Genomic DNA, 27,290 nt, shown 5'->3' with positions numbered 1-27,290 from the left:
CGAAAAAAGCACAAAGATGCACCAACTGTATATAAAATACCCTGTAAATAGCTCTGTACAAAAAAATCACATTACGTAAAGAGCGAACTGACAATAAGTACTGTAGAAAGTAATAAGTGTAGGAATTACGGTCAATCATTCAAAAGGGACACCTTATATCTTGCCCAGCTAGAGAGCGAAATCGCCACAAACCATTGTCGTTATGCAAATTTCGAAATTAATCGAACAAGAAACCCACCGGTATAGCCCACAATACAACTCCTAGTTTTAACAGCAGATTGCAACAATAAAATGAACGCTATAAAAGATAGGATTGAATGGTGGATATGAACAGTATTTACTCACAAAGGAGAAGAGCTAAAGAGGATATTAATGATTTCAATTGGAATTTTTATTCCATACTTTACCGAAATTCAAACTGAATCAGCCAACCCGGTATCCTGCTTGGAAAAAGACTTAACCCACAAACTCAAGATAAAGAATAGATTCTCAAGAATTGAACCACTTGAAGAATTACGAAAAAGACCTATCAAGGATTCGGGAGCACCATAAATAAAAACTGTGGTAAGAAGACAATCAAAAGGATGAGACGTTAAATATCAATCACTGAAGAGCTGGAAAGAAACTTGCTCGGCAACGATATCCTACCACACCTGGGGATAAGGTATCCCAAAAGCAGGCTCATTTCGCACAACTCTACGCACGGACACTAACGTAGGAAAATCACGTCGGAAAGTAAGCAAATCAGATCAAATCCGATTCTGATACCCATTCCAGTCTAATCCCTGACACATCACAACTGTGTGATTTCTATTTGTACATAGTTATTAAATTTCTGACTTTTTATCAAAAACAGATAGATCAAAAATTTTTCCTGTAAATACCTATTTCAAAGAACCACTAAAACTGATACAAGTAAAAGACAAGCGTATACCTATACATTTACTCCATTGACATTTACTCCAGATACCATTGTCATGAAAAGCGAGTAATCAATGTAATTTCAACAAAGCCAGAGGAGGCGTGAATTGCCGAACACACATGGTTATTTAGATGAAAATTTAGTCGTTACAGTTGGTAGCGCTATATATCATTGCAAACTGTTTTCAGATGGTTTAAACACCCTTAGATGAAGGAATAGTCATAAAACGAGGAATTTTTCAATTTCTGAGCCATAACATAGATTGGTTGGGGTTCAAGATCAACGCAAAAAGAACCACCACTTTGGCTCATAAATTCCATGCAATCCGGAACCTGAAAAAACCAAAATGCTTTAAAAAATATAAGATCTGTAATGGGTTTGATTAACCAATTCAAAAGATTCCACAAGTATTATCCCTATCCCCACCGTTCAGAAAACTATTGCAAAAAAACAGTTCAACAGGTCAGACAAGCATCTCCCGGAGTTCGAGAAAAACAAGAAAGAATTTTGCAAGACAGTAACAAATCACAATTTCGACACCAAACTTGAAGTACGAGTAAAATGCAACGCATCCAATTAAGCTTGGGCGCGCGCCTCGAGAAGAACCATGGGGGAGCAGATAAAATTCTACCGTACGATTTTACCAATTAAAGAAAAAGTATTCGTAGATTACTTATTCAGACACCCATAGTGCAATCAAGTACCCGTTACATATGAAGAGGCAAAGTTTGTTATCGCATCAGCAAACCATACTAGTCATCTTCTCGGCTTTGAAAACTTGATACTTAGAATTTCTCGTTCTCAAATAAAAGAAAAGTTGTCTCAGCAAAGATTACCACATAATTCCAAATTCTGCAACGTGATTGATCAATCAAATAAAAAGCTGACATTCAAGAAAATGAAGCTGAGAAACGAACTGAGAAGGCTGCAGAAGTTTCGCAAACTTTCACTCGCAAACTTTCAAGACCTGTCAGACAAATGCTTTTTCTAATAATTTGAAAATTCTAAGAAAAAAGTCATTCCAAATAGATTCAATCAATCAGACCCATTCTGATCAAAAAAGTTCGCTTGTAAGTAAAGCCCTTTCCTTTTGTACCCAGTACAAGTTACCCGACGAGCATTTCTTAAGATCAAACTGTTATTTAAAATAAAAGTTCGAAAACGATAAAGCATAAAATGTTTCCATTCTTTTGGCCCAGAATTTTGACTCGAAATTCATGAATCTACTTAAAACACAAGATATTCTCTTAAAAGTAAAACTAAAGCTAAAGGGTAAAGATCGAAAGCAGGACGTATTACAGATGGAAAATTACAGTAAACCCTATAATAATGATTTACATGTCAATCGGGAATGCTTTTATTTAGACGGAAGATCTCGGCATGCTTGAGAACTACCATGAAGAGCCTGGCAACACGCTACATCTGGCGGCTGAAAATCTATCGTGAAATCCAAGTTCATGGAGACAATTGCATCGAGTGCTTAAAAACAGGTAAAAATCTACAGCGATTAACAAAACAAGGGAACCTCGAAAAACTCCCACCGGTCGTAGAACCAAACCAAGAGTGGGAGTTCAATTTTGCTGGCTCGTTCATTTCAGTTTTAAAAAAAAGAACAAAGTAAGCGTCTTAGATTCCCAATTTTTTACGGAAAGTGACATTGAACAGATCCTGGTCAGAGCCAAAGGTCGGAAAAAGTTGAGGCTTTACAATCACCTCTGAAGATGTCAATCTAGATCATAACCGATGACGACTCTAAAGATTTCTCTCTCCTACAAGATCATAAGCCACATACTCGAGTTAACCCTGTACAAACACAACACCTTTCAGCTCACAAATCCACCTATAATAAAAAAGAGGAACTACGAACGGTGAATCTGGAGCCCATCACTGATCAGTCTCCAACCCATGACCACAGTCCAGCCGAAATTTTCAAACTCTAGTGTTGAAGAACCAAGGACACCACCCATTATTTTATTAGATAGCCAACAACAAACGAACGAAAACCAATTAGAGAAAAAGACCCAAAACGACGAAATCCAGCAGAAAATTTAAGCCCTCAAACGCATCGTAGAAAAAAAACGTCGTAGTAAAGCTTGATAACAAAAACTGCGAGCAACTGGGAACCGGTCCAACTTTTGTTCAAGGCTCCTCAAAGTCGAAACCCACAGGGATGCCCAAGAGAAAAGCTTCTTTGCCTATGAAGTCACCACATCCGCGGAAGATCTCGTATTTACAGGTTAGGCACAACACTAGACCAACCCAGACGAGACGGCCACCATCATTGTTAAGAGAACTAGTCTTCATTAGTCTAGTGAAAAAATCTGAGGACAGACATCTATTTTCTGTTTTAACCGGAAATTCAGCCCCCGGTTTCAAGTTTTTTTGTTTGTGAGTCGCGAAGTTTTCTTAATCTCTGGCTTTTTAGAGACCTAAGTTTAATTTTTGTAACCCGAAATGATTACTATAAATTTGTCATCATACAATTGCTTTAACTCACTTAATTAGGCAGTAAATAATTTGTTTTGTTGAGTTTCATGCAAGTGAATCTCTTTTTCAGTGCTTTCTCTTGCCAATCGGGCGACTGCCTTGAGTGGATGGTAAATGCATAATTTCAATATTTGAGCATTGGTGCTCTTCGATAATTTTTCGAGGCGAGGAATGTGAAAGGTTGAGCTGTTTATGCTTAGTTTCGTAATTAAGAGTACCTGGGTTAGCGAATCGGCCTTTGGATATCTGATTTATGTTCACTGTTTTTTTAAATAACAATTCAAATTCAACTTCTTACACTGAGTTTTAACTTTTTAGCTAACTTAGATCCTCAATACTTTTTTGTCTCTTAATCTAATCTTAGTCTAGAAGTCTACTATCATCACTAGTAGAGAACCCGTATCTGTACATAGTCCTAAACTAGTCCCAGTTTAAGAAACTTCTTTCATCGGTGTTTACTAAAAATTTTACCTGGATAACTTCAATTTTTAAGACACAAGTATAAGTAAGGCAATCATTTTAACCGGGGTTGTTTGGGTTACCAATAAAAGAAACTTTGGTGTGAGAAATCAATATCTTTTTTCCGTCATAACTATACAGTGCAGTTTTTATAGTTATGACATATTTATGACATTTATAGTTTTGATAGTTATGACATATTACAGTGCAGTTTTTAAATTGTAACAAGCCTGGGTCAAAGTTTTGCTAAAACTTATTATATTCAGAAAACGATTAATTAGTTTTTCAAAAAATAGAAAAACAAATGTTTTGGGGAAAGGAAAAGTCAACATTTCAAAAAGGAACAATGATTACTGTTAGGGTTAAACAAAAAAATTGAAACCAAATTTGTACAAATTCGTGCAATCAAACCTTCTGTCAACCATATTTCACTCCACCACTCATTAGTTATAAGTCCCCCCGCCCACTGGTGATTTAATTCGTGGAACAGCAAGTAGACAACAGCTGAAACGCCAACTTCTAAGGTTTTTCGGTTGATGAGAATCAAACCAGAGTTTTCCATTCCTGGCAAAAGGTTGTCACTTTTTACTTTATTACAATTTATTTAGTTTCTGCAAGTCACTAAATAGTTTCTGCAAGTCAAAAGTGAAACTTGTCAAATGAATATTTTTAATTGGCAACAAAAAAAATCATTTTTAAACTTTTTCATCCATTGAAGTTGAAATACGTGAAAAAAAAAATTTTGCACACAAATAAAAGTATCCTTCAAAAAAAAAAACTGTTAAAATAAGTTAATTGCAGAGTTAGTTTTTCAAAATATCTTTATTTTCTTTTCTAATTGCTGCGCTTATTTTTCCTCGCATATCTTTAAATTGCTCTTGTGAATATCAAGATAGTTTATCCCGATGCTTATATTTTTTAACCTTATTTCCGATTCGCAACCACAATTCAAGTGGACTTTAAAAATGATGCTGTACTTAATTCTCTAAATCTTTTGCTTGAAGGTACATAAAATCACGTGCAAAACCCAACTCGAAGCCATAGCCGCTTTGTATCTTGTGGCTTAAAGTCCCTGAGTCAAGATTTTTCACCTAATTTGAAGCCAGTTTGAGCTGTTTGAGCAGCTTTTTTAGACAATTACGCTCGAAATCTTGCTTCAAAATGAGCGGTTTGAGCGGTTTTCATCGATTTATTCACAAAAACCGCTCAAAAACCGCTCTTATAGCATTAAGAAAATGTTTCGGAGGGGAAAGTTTATTTCAAAGCATATTATTTTAGATTCTCTGCTTAGCAGTTCCATGAAATGAATCCCAAATCACACAGCCAGCCTTTACGGCATGGAAACTTGGTTGCTGTGCATTTCTTCCCACAGCAACCAAGTGGGAAGAAAATAGTTTTTAAAAATAGTTTATAAAAATACGCATCATCTTTTATAAAAATACGCATCATCTAATTTTGACTTATAAAAACTAAATGATACGCATTTTTTGCAAGCCTAGAAAAAATCAAAAACGCTTTAAGTTTGTTTTTATGCAATTTAAAAGTAAATCATTTGCGTTTTTGCTGCAATGAAAACTTCGTTGTTCGTCAAAAATTTTATTTTCAATTGCAAGTCAAAAATGTCCGTTTAGAAGTTCCATTTGTGAAACTCGCATGACCAGCAAGTTAAATCTACAATGCTGTTGCCAATTAATTGATTAATTGTTTCATTTGACAAAGTTCTGGCCTGTTGTGTTTTAAGGCAAATCACAAAACAAACAAAGTGAAACAAAATTGATAATATGTGTTTTTATATATGATAAAAACAAAAACCGACAATTTTCTACTAGGTAAAATAACTATTGATACGATTTCAGTGATAGAAAAACACTAGCCATAAGAATATTTTAGGACGACCAAATTCAACTTCTGAGCTCTTCCAAATGACTATAAGAACTCTATTTTGACCATTTTTTTTTGAACCGCAAAGGAATTTTCCAGACTTTCTTTCATGCTTACCTACATACAAATTCAGGCGTACATAATCGCAAGTTCAGGCGTACATAATCGACTATATCTGATTAATATGTTGAATTTTGACAATTATAATTGATTAAAATTACCAAAATTAGTTGTTTAAAAGATTTATAATCGTGATTTTCTTCCGATAGAATTTAAAAGATTAATTGATTTAATACAAAAAAACTCCCTTACGAGGCCAAACTGTGCAGTGGAATGGCGCACAATTTTGTGTCTGTATGTTCCTGGATTCCATAGATAAACCTTAAAACATGTTCCAAAATGTCAGTGAATTCCTCTTACAAAATTTCCGTGGATTCCGCGTACAAATGCCTTTAACGTAAATTTTGTCGGCATATTTGTTGTGCCGCGGATTTCGCAACAAGCGAATAAAGCTAGTTGCTCTGGATTCCGCAACTGTAAGTAGATTCCACAAAATGTAAGTGAAATCCGCAAACGTAAGTGGAATCCGCAAAACTTGTAAGAGGAAACCGCAAATGTCTTCTACTGAACTTGCATATGAACAATTAAAAGCTAGAGCTGGATTTCTTATCTATAGCAATGCGGAATTTAAAAGCAAGGACTTAACCATTGTCAGCGGAATCCAAGAACGAATCTCAAAATATTTTTCAACTAAATAGGTGGATGTCAGCTTTTAGTATTTTAGAAACACAACACCGGATTAGTTCAGTTTTTGTATTCATCGGTTTGAGAAGGTATGGAAATACAACACTCAGCATATCGCCAATTTAGGCCAGTATTTGGGATTGCCTCAATCTCAAATACTGATTTTGGAAGCATAACGCCGAATAAATTCAATATTTGTAGTCATTGGGTTGAGACTTTATGGAAACACAACACACAGCACATCACCAATTTAGGTCAGTATTTGGGATTGCGTCAATTACGAATACTGATTTTGGAAGCTTAAAACCGAATAAATTAAGTAATTGTAGTCCATGGCTTGAGAGTGTTTGGAAAGACAACGCCCAGCATATCGCCGAATTAGGTCAGTATTTGGGATTGCATCAGTATTTGGGATCGAAGTTCAGATCGAAGTAGGTCAGTATTTGGGATCAGTAGGTCAGCATTTAAGATCGAAGTTCAGTATGTCAGGATTTGGGATCAAAGTTGAGATCGAAGTAGACAGGATTTGAGATCGAAGTTGTGTTTACAGGAAGTGAGACCAAACGTTTCAACTGGTAGTTGATCAATGTAGTAATTGAGACTAATTTTTCTGGTGACCAGTGGTTGAAAGATATAATTTTAGCCATTCAAGTATAAGCCAATATAAGCCATTCAAGTGAAAGGTCGAAAACAAAATGAACCAACAAAAGGGAGTACAATCGAGTTTATTCGATAATAATAGATTTTTTGTGCAAGAAGAATGAATTGAATCTTGTGATAAACGTTTTATATTTGTGTAATTTTTTGAATTGTATTACAATTGATTTTATTTTATTTGAAAAATAGAGATTAGAACCAATTAATAATTGATTATAGTCATTTTTTTCTGATTTTTTGTAAGATTGGTAATAAGATCATAATATAATCGATTACTAACCCTTAAAACTGGATGCGAGTATTCAAATTTAAAGTCGGTCAGCCAAAAATGTGTGGCGGAAAACAGTAATTAAGGGGAACCTTTTGAGTAGTCAGGGGGTCAAGTCCCTAAGGGGTCAAGCCCCCCCCCCCCCCAAATCAGCTACTGCCTACAATTTTATTACTGAAAAAAATGATAGTCATTCTGTTTTCATACGAATTTTTTTATCTATGGAATGATTTAAAACTGCATTAATGAGATTTTTATGACTAGTATTTCTGTCAACCCGGGTTGCTTAATCATTTTGTTGCGAACCAATTCTAGAGTTCAGATAGTAAATTGCTTTGCCGCAAACTGTCGTTTTTTAAATGGTACCCATGGTGTTTAGTAAAGTATAACCAACCCTATGCAGGGTTTTCTCATTAATGTGTCTTTTGCACTCTTGGGGGGAAGAGGTTTAACAAGGTCCGCTATTTTGCAAATTGATTTAGGAAAAAAGTTTTTGTTTTATCTAATAACTTCCCTGTTATTTTCTTTTTCTATTGATGACAACCCTAATACCTCCTGCTACCATATCAGCAAACAAAATGTCAATCTTGCTTGACATTTTCCAAGGAAATCCGAATTTATTTTCACAATAGCTGATCGTAAAGGGAATAAAATACTTCAATTCTTTTTCAAAAGTTCCGTTTTTCCAAAGTTTCAAGTCGTTTTTGGGAATAATGACTCGGACTAATTTATCAAAGTAATCAAACTGTAATACTACTTGGTAGTGTGAGCTTTTCAGAACGGCGAACGCTACCAAGTAAGTCGGAATAGGAACTGTTTGGTTAAACTCGGCTCCGATTGGCTGGGATTTTATATCGGCTCTGTTTATTTCGCCTTCGTTGCCCAAAATCATGTCAAATTCTCTGTTCGGGTCTTGTAAAACTGTAAAATTTAGCTTGAATTTTGTTCGGAAATAGGGTTCGTCAAAGCAGGGAAAAACAGTCCTCGCAAAAGATGACTGAAACTGCGTTGCCAAACCAATCGTTTTGTTGTTGTTTTCATCAACTAGTAAATAAGCTCCAATTCTATTTTCCATACTTTCAAAACTATTCACACGACTTTCAAATTCGACAAATAAAATAAAGTCGGTTGTTAAATCTTCGCTTAAAGTTACGACCAGTTTTTCATATTGTGGAAGCAAACCAAACCCTTTCTGCTGAACAAGTTTGCCATCAATTGATTTAAGCTGGACTTTTCTAACAGTAATATTATAACTGTTAAGGGTAACTTCGTTGATTTTTGTTTTCTGTTTGTTTAGAATATAAATTTCAGTTGTTCCTGTAATTTTCTGGTCTTTGGTAAGGTAACTAAGGTTTACTTTTTGGCTATCCGGGTAAAAGTTTATGTCAAGTCGATAATTTTTGTTGGATGTTCCATTCGAAGATTTTTGCAACATTTTCTGATCAATTTCGTTGCAGCGTCCAATATACAGAATGGCAATCAAAACAATTATTTTTGAAATCATAATTCCAATTTTGAGAGAAAACCAAAAACACGAAAAGTCACAAAGTTTCTGATTTCTGACTTAAATATACCAACTCGTTTTGAAAACTGGAAAAAAACGGCGACTAGGATTTCGAAGGCAATTGATGTTGTTTTAACCAAATTAAAATATACAGTTAAAAACTAATATGATTCAAATCTTCTGCTATGGATTCAGTAGCAAATAAACTAAGCAAATTGTATTTTTTGTTCATAAAAGTTTCAAATTAAATTGAGTTTTTGACCCTTTTTATGATGAGCGTGAGAAAGCTGTTTGAAAGAAATTGTGATGCTGTTTTATTCGCATTAGCTGATGAAAGTTGTAGAAAGCCTTTAAATTTTTTTGATATCGTCACATAAACCTGAGATTATTTTATTATCAGAGCGAACTCAATTTTACAGCAGAAAATTTGCAACTGAGCAGACTTTTTTGATATGTAAAGACAGTTTTTAATACCTGTGAGAAAAAAAACCTCAAAAACAGCAACCATTAATTTTTCTGCTCATTTTAGTTTGAATTTGTTATCTTGACTAGCATGAAAACATCAATAAATGATTGTGTGAAGTCAAACAAGTTAAGGTCGAGTTTTCCCATCTGACATTCATCAAAAACACAGTGATCAAAATAACATCTCGGCTCTTGGCTCGCGATTTAATTTTCGACCGAAGCCAATTATGCTTCACCTAAAAGTTATACAAGAAAAACATTCGACCCTGTTTGATAAAAAAAGATAATTTTGTTTGACTGTGTTCAACCGAGTAATATTTTGAATCATAAAAAGTATGACAGGTGAAAGATAGCTCTTCGAATTTAAAACGGCCAGCAAAATAAGTCCCCAACCATAAGTCCAAAACACTATTGATGAGTTGAAGAAGTCTTAGCTTTTTTGATTTGATGTCATTCATATTCGAAGTGTTTTTTTTTTCCGGATTTTTCCACTGTGGGATAATTTTTGAAAAAATCCACCCGAAAAAAATAATTTAACAACTGTATAAGACTACGGACTATTTTATACAGCAAATTTGACAAGAAATGCTTCTCGACAATGTTCCACCGATGTTATACTGATAAATCCAGTTCAAAAAAAATATTTTATGACATATTTCGGTGAAACACAACGTGAGTGACAACGAACACAACTAAAACTTGGCCTTGAATTTTGAAGAAAATGAAGCAAGTTTTCTTCCTAGATTGTTTTTTTTATGCAGTCAAACTTCGGGTGTTAACTAAAATTGTGATTAACTTACAGTTGCCTTAATGAGTTTTTCTATTCCCCCTGACAACCATTTTTTAAATGAAGTTTTTGAGATAGTTTTTAAACAAAAAATGTTCTTCATACCTGGCCTGAATATGCCAGCCTTCATAATATAACTCCCCTCCCCGCCTCGCATAGTCGCAAAAATCTACCGCCTAACTACAGCGTAATTTTACTGTTGCGAGGCGCTTTTGAATTCTATCAGGTCACATTAGTTAAAACGACCCTTAACAAAAAACTCAAAACACCATTAACTGTTTCATCTCAAACTATCTTTGAGAAAAAGGATAGTGACTAAATAATTGCTATCAAATCTTTGAGACATTCAGCCAAATGACAACTTAAACTGGAGCCAGAATCACTGCAGCTACTAACTGATACTAATCATCCGGAATGCAGCAATAAAACCTCAAAAACTTGCTAACAAATTACAATTCGTGATAGATGCAACAGATTTAACTGATCAACAAACTGGCTTTCATCGGGATTCGAAACCGGGTCTATACATTTAATATCCACGTCAAACTTTTTAACCACAAAACCAACTGGTCTGCAATTTGAACCGGGAAAAAATACGCTCACATAAAAGAAGTAGCCGTTCAATAGCAGTTGTTAGCGTTGCTATCATTCGACTTCGCAAATCAAACTAAAAATCAGATGAGATCAATTGTATTTGATTTGAGCAAACACTTACTGAAAAAATTCCGACACTGTCCCGTCGGTCTTGTTGGTCCAATCTGGATTGTGAGAGTAAAAATAAGAATAGACAATAAGCGAACCCTTAGCAGTAGTTGTCGGTAACATTTATATTTGAGAAAACTTCGATTATCAAAAAACAAAAATAGTGTTTCGATATATTAAAAATTTGCTCTCTTTTTTGCCAAAAAATGCCAAATTCCAGTCTGCCAAGATCCCACTGTAATTGAAGTAAGCTCAAAAACGGCAGTGGATTTTATGCCTTATGTCAAAAAATTTGAAATTTGTTCGAGGGATCTTCAAAAATCAGAAATTGTAAATAAAGATTTGGAGAACCCAGAAAATTTGCTCAAAGTCAAATTTGTCGTACCCATGCACAAAACAACCACGGGTCGGGAAATAAAAGAAAAATGGGTTTTTAGCGGATACGTCTCGAAAAAACCTAGGTTTTTTGGAATTTGTTGTCGGCGGGGGGGGGGGGGCTGAAGTTATGCTACAGGTGAGCTACCGTAGAATTTTGCCCGGAACAGAATTTGGTCAGATGGTTGGTTACTTTACCTCCCGTTATGTAGATTGAGACCAGCCAGTCGTGTTCACGAATCTGTAAATCACAGCGAAACGTCGAAGGATCCGATCACCCGCGTGAAAGAAAGCTACGAACGGTGTTATTGATTGCTGTTTATTTGCCGATATTGCTGAATGCATCAAGAGACAACATATTTGAAGCCATAGAGTTGTTTTTGACAACCCCATAACTCAATTTAAACTGCATTAATCTTTAGTTTAAAACTCAGATCAAAACTTTGAATCTTACCTTTCCTCCTTTCTGTTTATAGGTTTAAACCTAAAATTAATGAAGCTCTTTACTGGTCATTAATTTCTTAATCTTACTCTTTCCAGACGGGTTGGTATATTGGCTAAGATGTGTGACTCAAAGAATAGAGGCTAGGTTTCGAGCCACTCGGGGATCACATTTTCTGTTGTTGACCAGATTTTTTTTGTAGAGACTGAAATTTTTGCCTCTCATTGTAAGTTATCACCAAATCCTCAAATTAATTGGCTTAGACCATCACCGGACTCAACCCCCCCCCCCCAACCCAAACAGCGATACTACAAGAGTATCATTGCTTATCTTAACTGAAAAAGTCTTGAAAAACCTTTCACCCAAGTTTCCTATGATTTCGATAGCTGCTTCTGCGCAATTAACAAAATTCGATTCAATTTTAGCATGACATATCTGTCTCGGCCACATTCAAGGTATTTGATATTTTCAGTAGATTTACGACCCATTCCAATGATTAATTGCGGCACCTGATTCTGCATGGAAAAAAGAAGAGAAAAAACTAGATCACAAGAATAATAAGTTCCTCACCATTTTTAAATGGTCGGTACAAAGCCCAAAACTTAGCTTGATAAAATAGCGCGATATATTCCTGAAAAGAAAACCGAAAATGATCACAAGTAAAAAGGTAGTCTCCACTACGTTTAAAGACGCTTAATGATTCAGATTTTCATGAGTTCAACTCAAAACTTCGTTTTGTTTAACTTTTCTGGCAAAGCTAGTGTAATCAAGCTCGGAGTAAAAAAAAACATTCGAGCAATCAGAAAAAAATTCGGCTGTAATTTAGAAATTTCAATTGAGAAAACACCAAACTTATCCAGCTGCCTGATAATAAACAATCTGTAACCTAGGAAACCTAAAAACTGGACGGCCTTTTGCAATTTTCAAACAAGAGTGCGATGAATCAAATTGCTGAAGTTGCCGAAAATGCGGGAGAAGTTTATAGTACTGTACTTGTACTGTAGAAAATATGTTCAGCTTCACTTCAAAACGGCAGCCTAATAAATACAAAACTAAACTGACAGATCATAACGAGGTCAAAAAACCAGCTCTCTGAATTTATATCTGTAGACAATCCTCGAAAAAACAAATTTGAGCGTGATCAAATTTCGATTTATTTTCTGGTTGAAAAATAAGCGAAAATCATCACCTTCGATTTATTTTCCGGTTGAAAAATAGGCGAAAATCATCACCTTCGATTTATTTTCTGGTTGAAAAATAAGCGAAAATCATCACCTTCTTTGACTCTACCTTAGCGAGTGAATGATTCACTTAAATTACTTTCGAGCGACAAACATCCGGAATAGGCAATTTAGTCAAGGATTTTTTTCGGCAAACAGACACTCGTGGTTATTTCGTAAACTTGACTTTTCGGTACAAGAAATAAACTGCCGTCTGTTACACAAGAACCAGTTAACATTAAATTGAACACATTTTAATTAAATAGTTCTTTTTAAAAAGCTTCAGAATCGAATTTTCAAGAAACAGAAATATTGAAGTTTAATTATTCTAGGTGCAATGATGAGACTATAAATCACTTTAACAAAATAAAAATTAAACGGCAAATTAAGATGTATCTTACTCATGGTTATAAGAATGAGTTTTATGCTAAACAAAATCGATTTGAAGAGTTTTTTTAGTTTTCGTTGTCAAATCATCGCATAGGTTTTGCGGATTCTTTAGTCGCTGATCGATTGTTAATTGTTTCAAAGCCAACTTGATGTTTTACTAGCCATAACGAAAATGTTTTTCAAATGATTCGATGCTATCGCAGAATGTTCCGATGTCTTTATTGTTCTCTTCAATTTGCGATTATTAACATCTTCTGCTTTGTTTTTCGATGTCCATGTAGTTTGTGTCATCCAAGCGAGCGTTCTCAAAACTTTTCATCCAATCAGCTTCACTTGGCGTGAACACTTCTTAAGTGCCATCAGTTTAATCAAAGACATCTTTTTCTCGATGACTTGACTCCAAAACAACTGCGACTTTTCGCAATTGCTACGGCCTTTCACTTTGGTCTGAAATGTTATTTGACGCCGCGGTTGCACGTCTTCTATCGCTGAATCGCGGTGGTTTTGAGGGCTCGTCGCTTTTAGTCGCTTTGGTTCCTTCATTTCCAGTAGAGAATCCTTGCTTTGGGTTTCTTCGATCCAAATTACCACCACCCGAAATCCTAGCCGATTGTTGTCGAATCGCAACCGCCGATCTTTCGTTCCCATAACGCTCTCCACTATATTCCATTCCGCTTCTAGAATAACTGTTATACTGGTCATAACCTTTGCTACTGGAACTCGGAGGACCTCGGTTCCTTGAGTTCCAGGAGCTCCCATGGAACCCTGCAGTTCCTCGATCATAGAAGCCCCCTCCGGAATATCCATCATCGTACCCTTGGTTCCAATCATAGTCATCATTTCTACGATTCCCTCTTTCTGGATTTGCTCTTTGTGCCTTTGAGTTCCTCGAACTCGGATCTTTTATGTTCGGATTCCTTGCGGAATTTCGACCACTGTTATCATTGAAAACTTCTGACCTCACATTTTCGGTTCTCGAGTTTTCAGCTTCGTTGCCTTCTTTTTCAAAGAAATCGTCCCTCGTTGCTTTCGATGAGGTCGGATCGTCTTTGTCTTTTTCTTTCTTCGCTTCGGCCAGTTTCGAAGTATAGTATCTGATTGCATTTGGGGGTTGCTGCTCTTTTTTGGGTGGTTCTTTTCTGCGTTCTCCGCCGCGCGAAGACGGGTAACCTTAAAACAACTTCGATTACAACAAACCATTTTTATTAAAACTTTAAATATACATATATTTTTTTTCAGTTCCATTGATTTAGTTTTATTATGCCCCTAAAATTTAATTGAACACGAGCTTAAATAGATATCAACTCAATCAAGTTATGATTCATCAAAACTTATACTTCTTCCCAAGCTCATCATCACTGAAAAATAATTCTCATCCAATTGCTATTTTTATCCAGCTAAAATTTTCTTGAATTCAACCAACTGTCCACTGTTATATGCTAAAACAATAAACAAGACAAATTGGTCTGAATATTTCATTTATCTCCACTAAAAGTTCAAACTGTACGCATAGTAACGTCAATAACCAAGGCTAATGAGTCAGTTTAAAAATCAAGAAAACACTCCCCTCCCCGATTTAGTAAAATTTTCCATCTCAGTGTTCACATAGCATCAAATTTGCCAAACTCTGAGTATGAAATGCTCAACCCTGATTGGTTGAAACTTAAACCTTGAGCCGAGTTCACACTCTCCCCCCATAACTGTTTTTTTTTGTGGAGAAGGTTGGTAACTTAGACGCAATATGCTTCTCAACAACACTAACTTGAGCTTGCCGAGCTGGTGCCGCTGCTGCTGTTGCCTCCTCCCCTATTCGACGGTTTGATCTCTCTAAACCCCTTCGCCCTTCCACCATTCCGCTCTCGTCTACCCCCTCCCCCACCCCCACTTCCTCCCGATCTGTCCGACCCCCCACCTCCGCCTCGTGTTCCAACTCCACTTTGCTCGTTAGCTGAAGATGAGTCGTGATCTCGGTCTAGAAACGAGTTGGCAGAGCTGCGATCCTCTGGAGCTAAAAAAAAAGATGGAAAAGTGTACAACTATGACTTTACTATTCAGTTATATCACAATGGTTGATATCTATCGTTTGGTTAGAGCTATATTTACGAACTCCCACCCCCCCCCCCCCCCAACTGTGGATTTAGATTTGTGTCTGCATTCAATAAAATGCGAATTGTGGACAGCCAATAACCGCAGATAATTGATTTCTTTGTCGCTCCATCCATTTTTCTAAATGTTCTGATGCAAAGGAAGTCGACTAGTTTTCATCATAGTTGACCAAGAATGCAAAAGTTCAAATCCTAAGAAGAAAGTCTTCTTACTTATACGGCCCAGAACAAGACTAACACAAGCGGATGAATAATAAAAGGCAAGATACTAACTAAAATGGCTCTTTATTTCATTTCAAATTATCAGGCTCGAGTTTTGTATTTTTTCCTGTTTTCAAATTTTGCGAATCTGAGCCATTAAAACAAAAAATATCCCAGAAAATGGTAAGATAATAACTTACGTGATTCCTGGTCGTTATGTTTGGCCTTCGCGCCTGGTCGGTATATCTGCAAAGACGGCAAGTCCTGTAAACCAACAGTTCCGTCATACAATTCTTAGAGTTGCTGAATTGCCAGCGCTACATTTTGGACTTAATTTGAAATTGAGACTTTTCGACCCAAAAGACAATTAAGTCACTAATTAAAGCAAAAAAAACTAAAAATCCACAAGTAATGACCGCTTGACACTAATCTAGATATTTCCAAAAAGTCTGCAGTTTAAACAAGGATAGGCGGTTGCTGTGCAAGTAGCACAGAATGTCCGACCACTTAAAAAAACTACTGAAAATAGGACGTTCTTTGTTTCTTCAAATTAGTGTCGTTTTGAGGAGGCGATGTGAAAATAAAACTATACAAATGCCTATAAAGTTAGTAAATTAGGCACAATCGCCAACAGTTGTTTGCACAAAATTTTTTTTCAAATCTGGAAATTTTTATTACCAAGGAAACGCTAAGTGAAGCTTCCAAAACTAGTTTTCGTTTATACACAAGTTTTCTTAGCCGAAATGATTAATTTTCGTATAAGAACGTTCAAAATTAGACTCGCTCGAAATAAGACTACAAATCAAAAACTGCTAATCTGGTTTTCTCGATATTGGGTAACTATTTGACATAATTAAATGCTGTTCGAATCACGACTGAAAGGGCTTTAATACGATATATCACTAAACCCATTCCGATGATTATTTGTGGTACCAGATTTTGCGTAGAAGACAAAAAAATATAGCCAACAGATAGTAGGGAAAGAGTCAATCAACGCAAGCGAATAGAAAAAAAATACTGACTTGTTTTTTTTGAAAAATCTCACTTTTAAATGTCAAAGAAAAAATTTCTATAATGCTCTTTGAATTTCTAGTACAATTATTATTGACACTTGTTTGATAAACTTAACTCAAAACCCAAACTTTTTATTCGGCTGGGAAATCTGAAAGCTAAGAACCATTTCCGAAATTAGAAGTCGTTCACGTTATTCGTGACCTTTACACTTTTTCTATTCGATAGTAGTGTTAGCCTTCCTTTTCATATGACAAATAAACTGAACTTAAATAGAACTCAAAAGCCAAACAGCGAAATTGAATAATGAGCCTGAACAAAATTTAAGACTTTTCATGAAAAAAAAACATGACCTAAATAAGAGTGTCCACTACAATCATCGACTCTTAAAAAACTAAAATACACCGGAGCTAATCCAATATACTAACCACTTAGTAGCACTGAATTCTAATAACTATATAATTTTGATATATCCAGTATATCACATACTCTTGGACCTTTAAAAATAATTCAGGAATTATTGTTTGTTAATAAAGCGGATGAAACTTGAACACCGACTTGTCAGAAAAGTCGCAAATTGGGTTGGAAAAATTCGATGCGTACCAAAATACAGATGGTGCTAATGCATAGCCTAACCAACGATGCGCTATTATTTGAACTTACGGTGAAATAGGCGTATAAATTTAATCTTAACCTTAATTTAATCAAAACTCAATACCTTTTCAAATAGGAGCAGAATTCAAACTAACGCCAACTCTTTTAACGCCAACTTGCCCAGCAATATTCCTATATTTTCACATTATTCACTCAAGTTGTTTGCTTCATTTTTAAATGACAATCGAAATACGCGGCGTTCATTTTTTGACGCTTAAAACTTACCTTAAGCCTTGTCGGTTTATTAGCCGAATTCGCCGAAAAAGTTGAAGATTTAGCCGAATCTGTGCTCCTTGCCGAATCTTTCGCACTATCATTCTGCGCATCTCCATTGCTCTCTATATCCTGCAACTCTAATTTCTTCTCATCAGTCGTTTCGGCTTTCTCATCCGTCGGCTTTGTTCCCGTTAAATTGTCTCCGCTATTTTTGTTTCTGGGGTAGTTTTCCTTGTTTTTGTTGATTTCACGAGTCGCTCGTTTTTCGTCGGCTTCTTTTTTCATTTTCTGCTTTTCTTGTTTCTGAAATAGATTCAAAGGCGTCAATATTTTATCAAGGATTATATCATAAGCATCAGCATGACAGAACAACTAAACGAACTTAATTTGGTTCCATGTCAAGCTACCTAGTAGAAAGAAGAGATTCCCTACCTGTTTAATTCTCTAGAAAATGAGTTTGAAAATCATCAACTGCAAAATTAAACATACTGGCCACAGACAAAAACTACTGAAATTGCTTTCTAATAAAAAACTTTTCTCAACTTTCAAGAAAAGTCAATTCGTTGGAAAATGTTGGAATCTATTTCAGGTACTTCTTTGCTTTGGGAAGCTAAAATAAATTGTAGCCTTATTTTACTGGTGGGCCATTTTAGACAGGACTGGACTAAGTTGAAATTTGCAAAAAATATATATTAAAACACAGAGGCGAAGCGGAGCTTCACACTACTTGCGAAACACCATATACAGCACGTCAGCTAGCCCAAAAAAGGAAAAGGCCTGAAATAGAATTTTTTTTTTAATTAAAAAGAAACAAGAATAGCCGGTTACTGTGTAAGTAGCACAGAATTTTCCGACCAGTGATAAAAAATACAAAAAAAAAATTTTTTTTTTTCAAATTGGTGTCGTTTTTTTCTGACCGTCGTGATAAAACAAATCTGAACGAAAAAAAAGAACTCAGGTATATTTAAGAGTCATAGTAAAATACGTCAATTGGGAAACAGTTTTTTGAAGTAAAATGACAAGAAAAAACGAAAAAAAATCAATTTTTTTTTGAATTTTCAAGTTTTTGATTCCCAATATTGCGCTACAAAACTGCATAAATTTCCTTTACTAGAGTGAAACTAAGGTTTCACGGCTTATATTAAGCTTAAATAGGCTAGTGTAAGCCTAATCGGTCTATTTATCAGCTCGAAATTAACCAAAAATCAAAAACTTCAGGCCGGTTCTTCTCCACGCCGTGAAAAAATTCTTATTTTTAACGTCGTTCGAATCACGACTGAACAGGCTTTAATATAATAAATCACTCGACGCATTCCGATGGTTATTTGTGGTGCCTGCTTTTGCGTGGAAAACAAAAAAAACTAAAACACTTTCGAATACAAACTTCCTCCCCATTTTCAATGGTCGGAACAATCATATTTTTAACGTTGGTCTGGAATGCAGTTAATTTAGAGAAAAATACTGGGATACATACTTGCCAGTGTTAAATACGCGTTAAAAAGAAAAATATTATCAAGCGGTTACAGAGTAAACAATGCTTGGGAAGACGACTGTTGAGCTGAAAAAAATGCAAGCTGAAAACAATTTAAGCCATAAAAAGATCAACTTAAACCGAAAAAAAACGATTCAGTTTTTGAAAATTTTTTCAAAGAAAATAAACAAGACTGTGCTCGTATCAGGACGCTGAACTTTCCGACTGCCGTTAACCGTCCCAATGTGAAACAGACTCAAAAAGTGACAGACTAATCGAAAAAATAACCAACTGACCTTAACCAAGTTGGAAAAGAGCAATGAACGCAAGGAAACTAAAAAAAACGACTTACTTTTTTTCGAAAATATTAAACTTTTGAATTTCGAATAAAAATTTAAACGGCCTGAAAGCTCTTTGAATTTGTAGAACAATTAAAGGCGGACACTTTTTTGTCAAAACTAACCCAATTTGAGAAAACTGGATCAATAGGTGAAGCTTTTATTTCGCTGGGAAATCTGATAATTATTTTCCATTTTCGAAATTAGAAGTCGATCACGCTTTTCGTGACCTTTACACTTTTGCTGTTAGATAGTGGAGTTTGCCGTCATTTTAACAACAGAAATGCACCAAACTTAAAAAGAGATCACAAGTCAAACCGCGAAAAATCAAAGTTGAGCGTGAACAAATTAGAATCTCCTATCGACTTTCCAGAAAAAAAAATCAGCAAGACCTATATAAGAGTTTTCACTACGTTCATTACTCCTAAAAAATCAAGAAAACAAGTGAAAGAAAAGAAAAATCATTGATGTGGTAACTAAGTCGACAGTCTTTGGGCAGACACCTGTAGAGCCGAAAAACTTGATTTGAAAAAAAAAATTGAAAAGTTTCAATTTCACCTCCCTGAACCTACAATGAACACCACTTGAGAACCGATCAACTCCCGAAAACCGATCAAAATTAGCTAGACGCTAAAAAATAATATATTTTTTCATTCGCGAACAGAAAATGTTATTTCACTAGTTTTTTATTTTGTTGAAACTACCCAAAATTAGAGAAACTCAACAAATGCATTAGGAATCTTAGCAGAGAGCAACTTAACTTGACATAGCAAAACGATGAACTCGTCTAGCAATTTTGATTGAAATTATCAAAAATTTTGAATTCATTATATTCTGATTTGCTGGCAATTCAGGCTTGTTTTGTTCTCGTTTTTCAATTGAAAAAAAAAAAACTACTTTTCAAAACAATATGGACTAAAAAGCGATGAACACATATTTTCACTTGTTGTAGAAAAACATCAGAAAAATAAACAAAAAAATTGCGAAAACTAATGAATGCAATTACTTACACCAGAACAAATATGAAAAAAAAACAGCTGATTGAACAATCAAAAACATTAAAGGTATAAACCAAATTTATAATGCAAACCGAAAAAAAATGACGAAAAAAATAGGAAAACAAAGAAAAATATGTTTAATTTTTCACTTTTATTACAATCGCAAGCTTAAAAAAGGGTGTGGGAAACGGACTTAGATTTTTCCAAAGCATGTTGTTAGATTTCAACCATTCTTACAAAAAAAATCCAAAAGTAACTGAAAAAAAATCATTCGGAAAATAAGCCGACGGAATTGAAGCCGACACTCAAGTGCCGAAACATTTCGGCACAAAAATACTATTAAAGGAACTCATAACAGGCACAACATACCCATGCCTAACATGCACCCACACCATTAACCTCTCCATTAAAAAACATGTAACGTTTTCACGTGCAAAATCTATTTATGGGAAAAAAAGTCTTGTACCCGATTGCAATAACCGTGCTTATCGCAATGGTAATTAACTTAGACCTTAATAAGGGGGGTAGATAATCGTTGCTAGGTATCATGGGGGGATCTTTTAGAAGGAAACAACTTCACCTCTTTTTCTCTCTGCTGTCTCTCCTTGAGGGCTTTCTCTTTCTGCTCCAAGACTCTCCTCCTCTCCTCGTCTCGCTTCTTCCGCCCAGCTATCACCACATCCACATCTCTTCTCTTCTTATTCGTCGAAGTCTCATCTGCCCCCAACTTAAGCTGCTCATCCTTCTTCTGAACAACCACTAATGATACGCTACCATTAGACAGTAGAACAATAAAAGCAGAGTTTAAGCAGAGATTAATAGTTTGAAACTGATACTTCGGGCAGGGCTATATTCAATAAGAAACGCCACCCCCCCCCAACAAAAACTAAACGTGCCCTCGGCGTCAAATTATGGTAATTTTCAATGGAAAAAAAGGTCTTTATAATGTTTGGAGAGCTCGTAAAATCAATTTGCTCTGATTGTTTATCTATAAAAAGGTCCATAAAAAATTTTTGATTTTTTAAATTCAAATAAGCTCTCTTATTTCTCGTCGGAAAAATCTTAGATCCACCCCTGACTTCGGCAACAACAAATCCAGTATATATAATATTGAAGCACTTTTGGTGGTAACAAGATTGATAATGAAAATTTCCATAAAATAAATTCTCAGTGCCGAGAAAAACCAGTTTGGAAATGAGACGAAATTACAGAGAGACAAAATTACAGAGAGACGAAAACACAAGAGACGAAATTACAGAGAAGAGCCATTATTCAATTTGATTCAATGTAAACTGAAGTTCCATAAATTTTTATGACTAGTCAATTATATTATAAATTTTTGTTTCGTCAAATTATATGGTTACTTTTGAAGCTAGATTTGGCTACTATCTCCAAGCCCTCACATGTACAGTGACAGAATATTTTTTAAAAATTAAGTTCAGTCTTTTATTATTTTTGCGAAATTGTGGGTCTGAACCATATTTTTCTACTTGCTCAAAAAACACTATTCCTTTTTGTTTCAAATTTAACAAAAACAACAATGGTTTAAACCAAATTTATAATGAAAACTGAAAAAAATAAGAAAAAAATTTTTGATTCAATTTTATCTAGCTTATATTGAAGCGCATTTAGGATCGAGAACAATTTATAATCGATAAAATTTTTTTAAAAAAAACTTGCATTCAGCAATTCTTCTAGAAATCATATAATCTATTAAAGCTGTAAATTTGCACGGAATTTCATTCGTAATTTGGTTTTTCGAAATATTTGGCGATCGTTACTTGACTCCAGCGGTTAACTCAACCCGATAAACAGGTTAGACTAAAAATTAACCGCTCCATGCCCTCCCTAAACAATGAAATTAAGAAAAACGAAACAAAAACGACTGACGAAATTTGGGCTTTAAAGCTCTTTTAATCTGAGAATCTTCAAGCAATGACAGTTTTTGCTAAGATAAACACAACATTCAAATGCTACAGATCGTGATTATTGCAAAAGTGCAACAAAATCAGTGAACACTTTTAATAAACACTTATTAACAGTTAGGTTAGAAAAAAAGAAGATTCTCATTATTACATTTCGCTTGCAAGCTGGCTAGTGTAATAACTAGATTATTGCGACTGGTTCGGAGTAGATGGAGTTAAAAAAAATAGATAGCTTAACCAAATAGATAGTGTACTCAATCTAATATTAGTCCATTAGTTAGACCACAATCGGAAAAAACTCAATACAACAAATAATCTGAATCTGTGCTTTGAAAAATTTCTTAACCAATCGTTTAATTATTTTTTTTTCGGCGGACCGAACTTATTTAGCAGGACATCAATAACAAAGAAGCAAAGCTTCGCTTCGCAAACAAGCGAGAACACGACAAATAGAAGCTCTATAAAAAGCTTAAGAAATAGTAGAATTAAGCCTCGAATTAGTAAAAAAAAAAGCCCATACGTCTCGGATTCGATCTGCGACCTATAGATTATGAGTCTCGCGCACTAACCACAGATGCTCAACACATCACAAACATTAGCCATAAACAAATCAGAGAACAGATGCTATGAAAAATCCAATGCTTCAGATCGTGATTATTGCGAATGTGCCACCAAAGAAATGATCACTTCTAGTTGCGTTAGCTTTAAAAAAGAAAGCTCGTACTAATGCATTTCGTTTGCAAGCTCGCAAGTGTAATAACTAGATTACTGCGACTGGTTCGGAGTAGAGGGAGTTAAAAATATAGATAGCTTAACCAAATAGATGGTGTACTCAATCTGAAATTAGTCTGAGTTAGACCACAATTGGAAACAACTCAATAGAACAAATAATCTGAATCTATGTTTGAAAAAATTCCGAACCATTCGTTTAATTATTTTTTTCGACAGACCGAACTTACTTAACATGACAACAGTAACACAAAAATGAAGCTTCGCTTAGCTAACACTAGCGGGAACACAACAAATTGCAGCTCTACAAATTGCTATAAAAAGTAGAATTAAGCCTCGAATTAGTAAAAATTAGCAGTACGTCTCGGATTCGATCTGCGACCTACTGCGTCCTATAGATTTTGAGTCTCGCGCACTAAGCACAGATGCTTAATACATTACAAACATTAGCCATAAATAAATCAGAGAACAGATGCAATGAAAAATCAAATGCTTCAAATCGTGATAATAACAAATTTGCGACCAAAGAAATAATCACTTTAATTTGCGAGTTAGCTTTAAAAAAAAGAAGGCTGGTATAAATACATTTCGCTTGCAAGTTCTCAAGTGTATTAACTAGATTACTGACACTGGTTCGGAGTAGAGGGAGTTAAACATATAAATAGCTTAACCAAACAGATGGTGTACTTAATCTGAAATTAGTCATTAGTCTATGAGTTAGACCACAATTGGAAACAACTCAATACACCAAATAGTCTTACTCTATGTTTAAAAATTTTCTCAACCTTTCGTTTAATTTTTTTTCGGCTGACCGAACTTATTTAGCGAGACATCAATAACGCAAAAGCGAGGCTTAGCTGCCCAATCACCAGCGAGAACACGACAAATAGCAGCTCTATAAATTGCTATAAGAAAAGGTAGAATTAAGCCTCGAATTAGTAAAAATGCGGCTACGTCTCGGATTCCGTCTGCGACCTACTGCGTCCTATAGATTATGAGTCTCACGCACTAACCACAGATGTTTAAAACATCACAAACATTAGCCACAAAAAAAAACAGAGAACAGATGCTTTGAAAACTCCATGCTTCAGATCGTGATTATAGCAAAAGTGCCAACAAATAAATGATCACATTTATTAGCGAGTTAAGTTAGAAAAAAAGAAGGCTTGTACTAATACACTACGCTCGCTAAAACTTTTTTTGTCAAAAAATCACCACAACCTTCGTAAGCTTCTTCTTTACATTAAAACCGATATGACCTAAATACAGGCCCCCTTGCACTCAGTAGCTTTTAATACACTAGTGAAACTAACACTGCGGCTATCCACGATTGACTGAATCAGCGGTGTCAGAATAGCCTCCGCCTCTTTCTTCTCCTTCGCTCGATTTTCTAAATCCAACAACAACTTTTCCTGGTGAGACTTGGCTCCAACATCTTTCACTTTTGCCAGATTATCTGCTTCGTATGTCTCCGCAAACGCCAAATATTCAGTGTCTGCAAAAAAAACAATTGAGAGATGACTTTTTTAATATAAACACTGCCGAATTTACTTGAGAAAACTGTTAACACACTGACGAAGCTAACTAACCGAGAGAAAATAAGAAACACGCAGAAAAAAAATCAATTTTTTGATGTTTTTCAAAAAAAAATCGAATTTTGTCATCTCCATATCTGCATTTTTGTCAATTTTCTAACAAACTCGGAGCATCTTCTTGTTTTAAATGCCCGTTGTATTTCAAATTTGTTTTTTTTTATGGTTGTAAACTTAACAACTCCAATTTAGTATTTTTAGCTATCTCGTTTTTCGTTTATTCGGCTTTAACGGTTTCGGCTCAAACCGTTTTGGCTTAGCGCCTCATTTTGACTCTTTCGATGAGCGAAAAAAGGTTGCTATCTCAGTGTTTTGAGGGGAATTTTATATGTTTTTTCTGATTTTTTTAGGCCCAATGAGTGTCGGTTTTGTTACCGCTTTGGAAGTTTACTTTCGACGCCAAATTAGTATTCAATTGCCTTACTTGGCATGTTTTTTTAAAGAACATAATTTATGACAATCAACACAAAGATGTGAAAATTTCAGCAGATCAATTTTTATTCAAATTGTCGAAAAAAATGATCTACTGATTTCATATCTTCAACTTGGTTTGGTCCTAAATTAAGTTCCCTTCTAAAAGAAAACATGTCAGATAAGTCAATTGAAATGCTAATAGGATCATCAAAAAATTACAAAATGGTAACAAAACCGACACTTGGGCTGATTTTTTTTTTCAAAAAAAACTCGAATCCCCTCAAAACAATTACAAGAACCGAAACCTTTCAAGCCAAAAAAATGAAAACGAGAAAACTAAAAATATATAAACTATATATAAACTATATATATATATATATATTTAGTTTATATATTTTTTGTATTTTTAGTTTATATATTTTTAGTTTATATATTATGTATTTAAGTTTATATATATTTTGAAAACTAAATATATATATATATATATATATATATATATATATATATATATATATATACTATATATATATATATAAATATTGAAATGGAAATACAAGCAACAAATTTCTAATATAACGGGCATTTAAAATGCTAACATGCTCCACATTTCTAGATAAGTTGACGAAAATGCAGGATTGGAGAGGGCCATCAATTTAAGTCACCCTGTGAACAGTGGAGTTGTTTACGGGAAAGACATATATAGCAGGTTGCAACACCCTTGCTTATCGCAAGGTTAAAAAAGAACAGCTAACAAGAAAGATTTAAGATTTAACCTTTTTATAATAAATCAACTCGAACTATGGCAAAAATTGGTTCAAATTCTTTATTCTGCAGGTAATACTTTTTATAAAAAATAAACGAATCTAAAGGAAGCCAATAAAATTTCAAATCATTGAATAAAACGCTATCTTGGGAACATTACTAGTAGTCGAATTTCCACGACCGATAAAAGACACCGATAGCAGAAAGCGAATCAAAAATCATTAAAACTATTAGACGCTTTACTTAATCATTCACTAACTTCAGTTGATTACAAAATTTAAAGTATGAGTTGTTCGAAGTTCACGGGAAAAAGTGTTTTCCGGCTTGAAAATCGTTTGCTTTTAGTCAGAGTAACAAGCAGCATACCTAAAACTCTTATGAAACATTCGTTAATCTAAACAAACCGGAATTGCAAGCATACCGGAATTGATAAAAAGTTAAGGTACGGCTTGCAGTGCGAAGAATGTATTTCGGTTGAACGTTTTGTTTTACTACCTTGCTCTATAGTCGACTGTTTGGTGTCCTGTTTCAATCTCTGGGCTCTCGGCAGCTTAGGGTATGGAGCTAATTCGATCATCAGCTGATTGTCTTCCCACAAAGCTACCATCGAACTCTCGATGGAATTCCATCGCATCTTGGGTAGTTTTGAATCCCATGTAAACTCTTCTGCCCCTGAGATTGGCCCATGCTGAAACGATCGAAACCTGACAATGACCATTGTTCCGAACACGTTTTAAAGTTTTTTCGTAAAATGTTTTAGCCTATGAAAGGTTAAATTGCTCCGTTAAGGTCACCGATAATGCCAAAAATTTGGCATTAACCATATATAAAACCTACATTTGGCATTAACCATATATAAAACATACCAATCAACATTTTGAAGACAATAATGGGTTTCGATCCGCTCATTCCAGTGATCGAAACAATGAGGCAAATGTTTCCAGTCAGCAGTCGAGTCTTCTGCCTCATTCACGAGACATTGAAAGTTCCGTACCACTAACTTCACTGCATCCGACCCTCTCGTCTTTGAATCTGTTTTTTCAGCAGCCATGAGTGATTCGAAAAAGCCTTCGCTACATTTTCTCTTCCTTGCTGGTATCCAAAACCAACAGCTCAAAATCCATTCTGAAAAAGGGGGTTTTAATTGCTCCAGTATCAAATGAATCAAATATTTGGTTAATCGATTCACTCATATACAACATAATTATATATACAAAAAGAACTTTAATTGCAAAATGATAATCAATATTATTAAGCAAGTGTAAGTAACGCATTTTTTCTTGGTGATAGACTTATTCACAATATAATAAAATAATGGCTAGAATTTCAACATCTAAGAACTGACTATATAAGAATAAATTAGATTAGATTAAACTGACTATATAAGAACCAGATGTGAATCTGCGAATACAGTGAAAAAACACTTACTGGACCGATGACAGAATTCACATAAAGCGTATAGTTTTTAACATCATGACAGAATTACAAAAGCGTATAGTTAAAAGGATCTTACCTAACAGTGGAAGCTACAAAAGTTATCGTAAGAAAAACCAAAGGGTTTCCATTCGTTT

At 34.9% G+C, this 27,290-nt stretch overlaps 2 protein-coding genes across 2 annotated transcripts in view; one reads left to right on the top strand and one right to left on the bottom strand.

Moving 5' to 3' along the window:
* The window catches only part of LOC134855606 (snRNA-activating protein complex subunit 3-like), a 495,355-nt gene that overhangs the window by 118,203 nt on the left and 349,862 nt on the right, over nucleotides 1-27,290 (top strand). The window lies entirely within an intron of this gene.
* On the bottom strand, nucleotides 13,252-26,840 carry LOC134855543 (pre-mRNA-splicing factor CWC22 homolog). Its single transcript, XM_063872084.1, has 8 exons — nucleotides 26,586-26,840; nucleotides 26,215-26,407; nucleotides 24,265-24,446; nucleotides 20,878-21,045; nucleotides 17,500-17,793; nucleotides 15,810-15,873; nucleotides 15,066-15,311; nucleotides 13,252-14,473 (listed from the first exon to the last, which is right to left on the bottom strand). Exons 2-8 carry the CDS (start codon nucleotides 26,351-26,353, stop codon nucleotides 13,731-13,733), a joined length of 1,836 nt encoding a protein of 611 aa, XP_063728154.1. The 5' UTR covers nucleotides 26,354-26,407; nucleotides 26,586-26,840; the 3' UTR covers nucleotides 13,252-13,730.

This window comes from Symsagittifera roscoffensis, chromosome 10 (assembly GCF_963678635.1).
Source record: "Symsagittifera roscoffensis chromosome 10, txSymRosc1.1, whole genome shotgun sequence".
NCBI classification, from domain to species: domain Eukaryota; kingdom Metazoa; phylum Xenacoelomorpha; order Acoela; family Convolutidae; genus Symsagittifera; species Symsagittifera roscoffensis.
Note: the sequence above shows the minus strand (reverse complement) of the source record. Positions and strands in the feature narration are given on the sequence as shown.